Source organism: Procambarus clarkii, chromosome 2, assembly GCF_040958095.1.
Source record: "Procambarus clarkii isolate CNS0578487 chromosome 2, FALCON_Pclarkii_2.0, whole genome shotgun sequence".
NCBI lineage: Eukaryota > Metazoa > Arthropoda > Malacostraca > Decapoda > Cambaridae > Procambarus > Procambarus clarkii.
Window position 1 is genome coordinate 39,101,939 of NC_091151.1, and position 10,779 is coordinate 39,112,717.

Genomic DNA, 10,779 nt, shown 5'->3' on the forward strand with positions numbered 1-10,779 from the left:
CCCTGTTCCATAAATCCTTAACCCTACTTCAAAACCTGTTTTTTACTAGTGCTTTTTTTTAACTCTAAACTTATGCAATTTGCATATGTTGTTCCCATGTAAACTTTACTGTATATTATTGTATTACTGAATGACTATTTTATACCCCTCCTTGTCCCTATCACCCATGTGTATACTTCAGTCAACTCGCCCCTTACCCTTCTTGAGATTATCTTGAGATGATTTCGGGGCTTTAGTGTCCCCGCGGCCCGGTCCTCGACCAGGCCTCCACCCCCAGGAAGCAGCCCGTGACAGCTGACTAACACCCAAGTACCTATTTTACTGCTAGGTAACAGGGGCATAGGGTGAAAGAAACTCTGCCCATTGTTTCTCGCCGGCGCCTGGGATCGAACCCAGGACCACAGGATCACAAATCCAGCGTGCTGTCCGTTCGGCCGACCGGCTCCGACCACCCTTCGTCTTTCTAGGTAATCGAGAAGATGTAAATTAAGCTGACTTAATCCCATGAGTTACGGACGCTCTATTACCTTACGGGATTAGCCTTTGTCAACCTTCTCTTGACCTGAAGAGCTCTTCAGCTCAACCTTCTTCAAGAGAACTGAAGTCGTTTCTATAACACCAAAACTAGACAGCATGAACACACAGAAATCACAATTGGGTGATGGATCAAATGAACAAAACATACGGAAAATGTGACAGAACAAAACAAATGAACATGTCGTAGCTCAGTCGATTAAGGCAGCGTCTGGGATGCTCTCGGACGCAGGTTCGAGTCCTCGTCACGGCCCTTGAGGATTTGTTCATTTAAACTGCATGAACTAAAAGGTGTCTAACATGGGCCAGATGAAAGCTGAAGAGTAACAATGGATGACTGACTGGTAACGCTGCTATCTTGAGGTTATCTTGAGGTTATCTTGAGATGATTTCGGGGCTTTAGTGTCCCCGCGGCCCGGTCCTCGACCAGGCCTCCACCCCCAGGAAGCAGCCCGTGACAGCTGACTAACTCCCAGGTACCTATTTACTGCTAGGTAACAGGGGCATTCAAAATATGCTAAATATGGATCTCAGTACATTATTTGTGTTATTCATACTTTTATGTTTTAAATTTATGATTCATATTAATCATGCCTCTAGAGCTTTCTTACATTCAGATTTTCCAATATCAGCTTTGTGTCCGGCTGTCCGGCTGGCTTTGTGTCCGTCTGGCTTTGTGTCCGTCTGGCTTTGTGTCCGTCTGGCTTTGTGTCCGGCTGGCTTTGTGTCCAGCTTGGCTTTGTGTCCGGCTGGCTTTGTGTCCAGCTGGCTTTGTGTCCGGCTGGCTTTGTGTCCGGCTGGCTTTGTGTCCAGCTGGCTTTGTGTCCGGCTGGCTTTGTGTCCGTCTGTCTTTGTGTCCGGCTGGCTTTGTGTCCAGCTGGCTTTGTGTCCGTCTGGCTTTGTGTCCGTCTGGCTTTGTGTCCAGCTGGCTTTGTGTCCGTCTGGCTTTGTGTCCGGCTGTCCAGCTGGATTTGTGTCCGGCTGTCCAGCTGGATTTGTGTCCGGCTGTCCAGCTGGATTTGTGTCCGGCTGTCCGTCTGGCTTTGTGTCCTGGCTGGTATCGAGGAACTCTATAAAACTGAACCTGTCACTCGTATGTCAATGTGAAAAGTCAGTCCAAGACGTCCAAAAGTGTCTTCTTTGTGTCTATCTTTTGCTGGTTCCGGGTTAGTGGTCTGGTCATCCAGACTGTTAGATGTTTCTGGGTAGGTTAGAAGGTTGGAGTGTTTACACAGTGGCAAATCAAGAGAAAGTGCAGCTATGTTAATGTATGTGATAAAGTTAATGTGATAAAGATAATGTGATACTTGGCACTAGCAATAACACCAATGTTATCCTGTAACTTGGCCTTGCACTAGAGACCCATGGATTATGATGTTCACTCTGGGTTATTGGACAGTATAGAACGGTCGACAATTTTCTTGAAAACCAATAACGAAGAATAAAACAGTTAATCCTTACCATCAGAGACCTTCTCAATGATGATATATTAAGAACACTGTAAAGTTACCGAGTCGTGGAAGGAGAAGAACCATGAGAAATATGACTCAAGATAATAAACAAGTGGACGAGAGGCGTAAACATGACTGGGATATATATACATACAAGGAGACGTGTACCCCACATCTCAGTGTATATACATTGAGAGTGTATATATACTGAGAGTGTATTTTAGCTCTACACTATGTTCCGGACTAAAGTTTACTTAATGATTGGACGGTAAACTTGTGGTTTTCTTAATAAACCTCCAGAGGTTGAAAGGCCTAACACCAAGACCATAAACGACTCGGATACAAGCACTGTGTTGGAACTAATCAAGCTACCACTCACAGTATCTAATTCAAACTGGTGGGTATGTGGGCCTGCGAGCCGCTCCAAGCAACAGCCTGGTGGACCAAACTCTCACAAGTCAGCTTGGGGAGTAGAAGAACTCCCAGAACCCCATCAACCAGGTATCAACCAGACCAATTTCATCTAAAACGGCTTAAGGTAAAGACTGGCTAGGGAGGTTAGCCGGGGATGAGTGGAACAAGCTCCCAGAAGTATCACTAAAGCAAACATCTTACTCTTGTAACTTAAATGAATATATATGATAGTTAAGAATGAAACAAATTATTAAGCACATGCGCGTGCACACACACACACACACACACACACACACACACACACACACACACACACACACACACACACACACACACACACACACACACACACACACACACACACACACACACACACACACACACACACACACACACACTCACACACACACACACACACACACACACACACACACACACACACACACACACACACTCACACATACACACACACACACACACACATAAAGTTGAGAGGCGGGACCAAAGAGCCAAAGCTCAACCCCCGCAAGCACAACTAGTTGAGTACATACATACAAATAATAAATATAAACACACACATGTAGATCTGTTATAAAGATGGAAAAAAGATAAAATAATGTGTGTTGATCTTGAGGAGAAGGAGGGAGTGAGGGAGGGAGGTAGGGAGAGAGGGAGGGAGAGAGGGAGGGAGGGAGGGAGAGGGAGGGAGGGAGAGGGTGAAGGTAACAAGAGAGAGGAAATGAAGGCGGTGACGAGGATCGGAGATGACGCTCCCTCCCCTCACAGCTTCCAGGCTGGCCTCTCCCTCTCTCTCCTTCCCTCCCTCCCTTCTCTCTCTCCACTTTCCTTCTAAGATACACATGGGAAATACATAAATAAATAAACATTTTCACTTTCCTATCCTCCCAACTCCTACCCCCCTTCCTCCCATCCTTTCTACTCGACATCTAAGACAAAATCATTGATGTATTAGAACAAAACAGAATACAGATGTGGTATACACGGACTTACTCATTTCCCCTTCAGAGCGGGAGAAACTATTGAAACAGAGGGAATACAGAGAACATATACGGCACGCACAGATATGATAAAGCACCTAAACTATTTGAGATCATGTCAAAGCTCTCAAAATATACTCTCTGGAATGCACACGAGAAAGGTACCAAATTACACACATGAAAAGTACTGGAGGGCCAGGTCCCAAATCTACACAGTAAAATAACAACATACTGGAGTGAACAATATGGAAGGAAATGCAGAATACAGCCAGTGAGGAGTAGAGGTGCCATAGGCACAATCAGAGCTCTCTCTGTGAACATCAGTGGTTCACGATTGTTCAATATCCTCCCAACAAGCATAAGAAATAATGCCGGACCAACTGGGCTGTAGTGGATATGTGAGCCTGCGGGCTGTTCCGAGCAACAGCCTGTTGGACCAAGCTCTCACAAGTCAAGCCTGGCTCCTTGACCGGCCATGTGGAGTAGAACTCCTAGAACCTCATTCGGGTACAACCTAGGTATCCCTCCGATTTCTTAGCACATTCCAACTGTTAACTATGACACTGAAAACTTTCTTTCTAGGTACCCCCCCTCCTTACCCCCCCCCCCTTTTCTCTTCTCACCTCATTCCCTCTCACTTCCAGACAACTCACTACTCATCTGCCCTTCCTTTCACCTCTAATCCACAACCCCTCCCTCCTCTATATTGTTCTCTTCACCTCTTGTGCCTCCTTCAGCCCTCGACTCCCCCTCCCCCCCCACACATCTACAGCAGGCAAGTAGGTACCCACCCACCGTGTGACCTATGTCTGCCCCACCCAAGGTAAGGTAACCCAGCACTCCTTCACATGATACTGTATTATCTGAGAATGTCTCCAATGCTCGTTTCCTGAACATTTTCCCAGAGCACGAGGACCTGGAACAAGAGCACGAGGACCTGGAACAAGAGCACGAGGACCAGGAACACGAGGACCAGGAACAAGAGCACGAGGACCTGGAACAAGAGCACGAGGACCTGGAACAAGAGCACGAGGACCTGGAACACGAGGACCAGGAACACGAGGACCTGGAACACGAGGACCAGGAACAAGAGCACGACGACCTGGAACAAGAGCACGAGGACCTGGAACAAGAGCACGAGGACCTGGAACAAGAGCACGAGGACCTGGAACACGAGGACCAGGAACACGAGGACCTGGAACACGAGGACCAGGAACAAGAGCACGAGGACCTGGAACAAGAGCACGAGGACCTGGAACAAGAGCACGAGGACCTGGAACAAGAGCACGAGGACCAGGAACAAGAGCACGAGGACCAGGAACAAGAGCACGAGGACCTGGAACAAGAGCACGAGGACCTGGAACAAGAGCACGAGGACCAGGAACAAGAGCACGAGGACCTGGAACAAGAGCACGAGGACCAGGAACAAGAGCACGAGGACCTGGAACAAGAGCACGAGGACCTGGAACAAGAGCACGAGGACCAGGAACAAGAGCACGAGGACCTGGAACAAGAGCACGAGGACCTGGAACAAGAGCACGAGGACCAGGAACAAGAGCACGAGGACCTGGAACAAGAGCACGAGAACCTGGAACAAGAGCACGAGGACCAGGAACAAGAGCACGAGGACCTGGAACAAGAGCACGAGGACCAGGAACACGAGGACCTGGAACAAGAGCACGAGGACCAGGAACAAGAGCACGAGGACCTGGAATAAGAGCACGAGGACCTGGAACAAGAGCACGAGGACCTGGAACAAGAGCACGAGGACCAGGAACAAGAGCACGAGGACCTGGAACAAGAGCACGAGGACCTGGAACAAGAGCACGAGGACCTGGAACAAGAGCACGAGGACCTGGAACAAGAGCACGAGGACCTGGAACAAGAGCACGAGGACCTGGAACAAGAGCACGAGGACCAGGAACAAGGAACGTGTCCGTCTTTGTCCCGGGCGCGTCAACGTGCCTATCGCTGGAGTGGGTCATTGTTGGCGTAATTACCGGAGCGGACGCCTTGCCTCCACTCCTGTGCTGCCTCTCCTCTTGCCTCCTCCTCCTCCTCCTCCTTCTCCATTCACCCCCTCTCTCGTTTTCTCCTACTTCTCCACCACTCTTCCTCACCGTTCCCTTTCTTTCCCGACCTTTGCTCTTTTGCATATTCCTGTCCCTTAATATCTACTTTACTATCAATCTTTACTTCTCCTTTACTATTAACGAGTGCTTTTAGTGTCGTCTTATATTTATCTTTATTGGCATCCATTATTTTTTCTCGTGGTTTTTTCTATAGTTGTCTCTCTAGTCTCTTTTTTTTTTACTATAGTTGCCAGCTTTTCTCTTAACTTTTCTAACTCCCTTTCTCGCCTATTCGTCTACCAGTTTCTCTCATTCATTCCGCTCTGCTGGCCGTTCTACCCTTTCCACCTCAGTTCGATTGATTGATTGATGAAGGTTAAGCCACCCCAAGAGGTGGCACGGGCATGAATAGTAAGTAAACTTAGTTCGTTCTACCCTCGCCATAACAGCCTCCACTTTTTCTATCCCTTCAATCACAGCCTCTGCCTGTTCTACCCGTTCTATCAGAGCCTCCACCTGTTCCACCCGTTCCATCAGAGTCTCCACCTGTTCTACCCGTTCCATCAGAGCCTCCACCTGTTCCACCTCCGTCTCCACCTGCCACACCTTGCAGATCTTCCGGAAAACTGAGGCGAGCGGGTTTCTTTCAAAGGTTTGTTTGAGCGGCGCACTTTACATGCTAATTGTTTGGGTCTTGTTGTTGTCAAAATACACTCCCCCTTCAACATTTTACTGCGGGGACCTCAGCCACGTGCTCTCCCTTCATCGTGTAGTAAACATTTGCAAAACATTTTTGGGCGGTGAAAGGTTATTTACGGCACACAATGCATTTGTTTATACAGTTTAATGCAGTCAATATTGCATTTTAGAAATCCAAATAATACTTAGAAAAATAATGAATGATTCAACGAATAAGTTGATGTTTGTACCTGGATTTTACCTGGATGGGGTTCTGGGAGTTCTACTCCTCCAAACCCGTCATGGGGCCAGGCTTGACTCGTGAGAGCTTGGTCCAACAGGCTGGTGCTTGGAGCGGCCCGCAGGCCCACTGATCGACCATAGCCCTGTTGGTCCGCCACTTCTTGAAGAAAACTATCCAGTTTTCTTTTGAAGACGTCCACGCTGTTTGTCCTACATTGTGTTACCAGAGGATTTAGGTGAACACGGCACAAGTGTCGTCACTACAGTAACTGTCTTTATTGTCTTGAAGAAAACGTAACTTATTTAATTCCCAAACTCTCAATCCTTTCTTCCTATTCTTTAATTATTATAAATATTTGGATTTAATACGAACCATCCTCACACTTATTTCCCCAAAACCAGTGTGGCTTTTCCCCACAGTAATTCCTTTAACCAAAATACCCAATAAAGTATCAGTGCCTTCTTGCATTCTTCTGGGGGATTTCGCCACTACATCTTCTAATATCTCCTACCCACTTGCCCCAGCACGATTCTTCACTCTCCTCCCCCAGGTATGTCACAGCACCAATCCTAATTCTCCTACCAAAACCTTTCCCCAACATCCATGTCAATCTTCCACCTCCTTCTCCAACACCCACGTCAATCCCCCCCCCTCCCCCTCCTACCCAAAACATACCCCAACACAACGAAGCCAATCCTGTTCTCTCAGGATCCTCAACACCCTTTCACCCAATGTGAAATTTAGGGTATCCATTAATCCCCAGTTCTCTCATTCACCCAGTGAAAAACCACTGGCATTCATCAGCGAATTAATTAATGCATTCACTCTTCACATGAGTGAGCCGCCGAGGCTTTCATCGCAGCTCCCTTTTCTTTCGTTCACTGTTTTGATATTTCACTCATGAAAAATATATCGACTTTATTCATATCAACCTACTTCATTTACCTTTATCCTTGCAATTTGTCTGTTGATATTTTAGTGTTCCAGCAGGAACCATCGAGTCTTCTACGCAATTTGGGAGATCGATATTTCGTGATACTATATTTAGTATTTTTTCTCTAATCTGTGCATTGACTACACCGACAGCAGAACGGCTTAACAGCGCGGCCCAGACCGCCAATTCTGTTTGCAATCCGATGCAACATTTTCGGAACCGGTGACGCGGTTTTATCCAAGTGGCGGACGCATTAATGTTGCTCACGTTAAGATCCTTTTTCTCTCCCTCTTTCTCTCTCTCTCTCTCTCTCTCTCTCTCTCTCTCTCTCTCTCTCTCTCTCTCTCTCTCTCTCACTCTCTCTCTCTCTCTCTCTCTCTCTCTCTCTCTCTCTCTCTCTCTCTCTCTCTCTCTCTCTCTCACTCTCTCTCTCTCTCTCTCTCTCTCTCTCTCTCTCTCTCTCTCTCTCTCACTCTCTCTCTCTCTCTCTATCTCTCTCTCTCTCTCTCTCTCTCTCTCTCTCTCTCTCTCTCTCTCTCTCTCTCTCTCTGTCTCTCTCTCTCTCTCTCTCTCTGTCTCTCTCTCTCTCTCTCTCTCTCTCTCTCTCTCTCTCTCTCTCTCTCTCTCTCTCTCTCTGTCTCTCTCTCTCTCTCTCTCTGTCTCTCTCTCTCTCTCTCTCTCTCTCTCTCTCTCTCTCTCTCTCTCTCTCTCTCTCTCTCTCTCTCTCTCTCTCTCTCTCTCTCACTCTCTCTCTCTCTCTGTCTCTGTCTCTCTCTCTCTCTCCCTCTCTCTCTCTCTCTCTCTCTCTCTCTCTCTCTCTCTCTCTCTCTCTCTCTCTCTCTCTCTCTCTCTCTCTCTCTCTCTCAGTAATCTGCGTTGTTCATTGAGGCGCTGGTCACTGGGGACTCATTTAACGAGAGGTTTCTCTTAATGAAGGTGCCAAGGCAGGCGGTGACATTAATGAGGCACTGTTTATTACCAAGCACCAGCATACCTCAGTGTCTTGAAAGACTCAAAAGCCACACCTCGCATCACAGGTTACTTAATATACATGGTCCATGCACTCTCACACCTCGCTTACTATACTATAAGTATCTCTGCTGCAACAGCCAAAAATAATGTTCCTTGCACTCAGTCACATTAACTATTCGTAAGAAATACAGGGAATGTTTGTATCGCTATTCTATGTCTTTAGAAAACATATGATTTCATAATTATATATAAATTTATGGGTATACAATTAGTGGCATAATTAGTGAACTAAGCTAGTTCACTGTTGCCTCAGCACATTATTCTAAAACGGGTCACGATACTGCTAGCAAATAAAACTTTATAATATTATTTTTTCAGTATGTTATCAAATGACACTAAGTCTGAAAATATTTAGAATAATTTTAATCAAACGTAAAAAACCCTAACCCTCACAACACGTCCTACCATTTCGGAAAAGTCAAAAACTGTGCCATTCTTTCCGCTTGCCCCACGCCTACAATGACTAGCTGAGGCAGAGCTCATTAATGTTAGGAGCGCTGCGTGTTTAAGTTTAGGTGGCCCTGGGGAGGAGACCCGGGCCCGGCTCTCCTGACGAAGCGAGTAGAAGAGGCTAGCGCGCCGGGAGGGTGGAGGCGCCGGCCAAGTGTGAAGGAGTCGTTTGAGAAGGGCGCTGCGAGGATGCTCACACATAAGGGGGTCTGGAGCGCTTACTGACAAGGTGCAAAGACGGCCGGTTCAGGGAGGTGAGAGGCGGCAGAGTGCCAGAATAATGGTGTGTAAACACAAGAGGAGACGGCACACACGGCGTGAGAACAAGTGAGGTACAATTGACGAGAGTGTCACAGAAATGAAAATGCCGAGGGAAATATACAGCGAGAAGGGTGCAAGAAAAGGGTGCTCTCGAAAAGGCTTATGTGAGGCGTCAATGATGGATGACGAGTGTCAGAGTGCCTAGAGAGTCGAGACGAGCCTGGCACGAGTGCAAGGTGCAGAGAAGGTCAAGACACCGGGCACAGGTGCAGGGAAGGTCAAGACACCAGGCACAGGTGCAGGGAAGGTCAAGACACTAGGCACAGGTGCAGGGAAGGTCAAGACACAAGGCACAGGTGCAGGGAAGGTCAAGACACAAGGACACAGGTGCAGGGAAGGTCAAGACACCGGGCACAGGTGCAGGGAAGGTCAAGACACGAGGGGCCTACTGAAAGGAATCACCAACTCAATGTTGTTGTCGTTTTAGATTCAGCTACTCAGAACAAAAGTTGCAAGTAGCACGGGCTATGGTGAGCCCGTAGTGGACTTACCTGGCACAGGAGCGGGGCTGTGTATGTGTGCACCAACTCAAGACTTGAAGGACTTAAACCTGAACCAAACAAGAGAGCATCAACTAAGAAGAGAGGAGTAAAACAAGGGGGAGGAGACACCCATAACATAATAGAGAAGTCAACACAAAATATTATACACTTGCAAATTGAGTTGTGAAAATAAATATCAACACAAAAACAAACAAGTGAATATAATTTGTTTCGTGAAAAATAAAAATATTTTTTTTTGCATTAGCATCGTTTCATTGTTTTGTTTTTTTTAAATAAAAGTCAATGTCGGACCTATCAATATTCCGGAGAGCGAATATTTTTGAGTTGCGCATATGTGATAAGATCAAAAATACTGCCTCAGTAAATTCTAACATTATGGCATTCTTTCCTGAAGACCAACAAAATAAAAAATAAATAAAAAAAAAAGTCAAGTGAACTTTTCTCTTAAATAAGCATTTTTTTTATAGTTTTTTTTTGAGGGGGGGGGAGAGGGGAGGAGGCGCGCACAAACACACACATCGATTAGGCAACCTTGACGGCACAGCATATCTGACGTTTCTTGCCAGCGAATCGAGGATTTTCCTGCTTGGCTGAGTGCGAGGCTCGGATCCCTGCGGCATTCTGATGACCCTGCAGCACTGATCGCCCTGCAACAATTTGGACACCCTGCAGCACTCTGAGCACCACACAGCACTCTGATCACCACACAGCACTGATCGCCACACAGCACTGCTCGCTCGCTGAACAGCAGTGGCTGTGAGTGTGAACTAAGGGCCTCCAGCTCGCACCGGGGCTCCAGCCTGCTCGCTTCCCACTTACTTTACCCGGAACCTTTAATTTTTTCTTGTTAATTATGCAGCATTATCCGAGTGTGTGCGCTTGTCGACCTCGCTAATATCTGAGTGTCAACGCCTGACACTCATCGCATTTCATCTGGCGTTGGTGAGATTTCTGCTGCTATTCAGAGGTGAAAAGCTGGGTCATCATGTGAGATATTCATTCCTGATGAGTCAATTGCATGAGTATTCTAAATTCCCCGTCTGATGGAGAATGTGGTCATATAATATTACTAATAATGGAGAAACCTTATCATACCGTAGTGTTTGAAGGAAAGACCTAATAAATGCGTAAGTGTATAATTTAAACCA

General features: G+C 46.8%; 2 protein-coding genes across 2 annotated transcripts; one reads left to right on the forward strand and one right to left on the reverse strand.

Annotated features, from left to right (window-relative positions):
- Positions 1-1,122: 1,122 nt before the first annotated feature.
- On the reverse strand, positions 1,123-3,414 carry LOC138366248 (germ cell nuclear acidic protein-like). Its single transcript, XM_069327206.1, has 2 exons — positions 3,411-3,414; positions 1,123-1,604 (listed from the first exon to the last, which is right to left on the reverse strand). The coding sequence occupies exons 1-2, from the start codon at positions 3,412-3,414 to the stop codon at positions 1,123-1,125; spliced, it is 486 nt and encodes a 161-aa protein (XP_069183307.1).
- A 351-nt stretch (positions 3,415-3,765) lies between these two features.
- Positions 3,766-5,114, forward strand: LOC138366250 (putative mediator of RNA polymerase II transcription subunit 26). Its single transcript, XM_069327213.1, has 2 exons — positions 3,766-3,904; positions 4,303-5,114. Exons 1-2 carry the CDS (start codon positions 3,766-3,768, stop codon positions 5,112-5,114), a joined length of 951 nt encoding a protein of 316 aa, XP_069183314.1.
- The last annotated feature ends 5,665 nt before the right edge of the window (positions 5,115-10,779 follow it).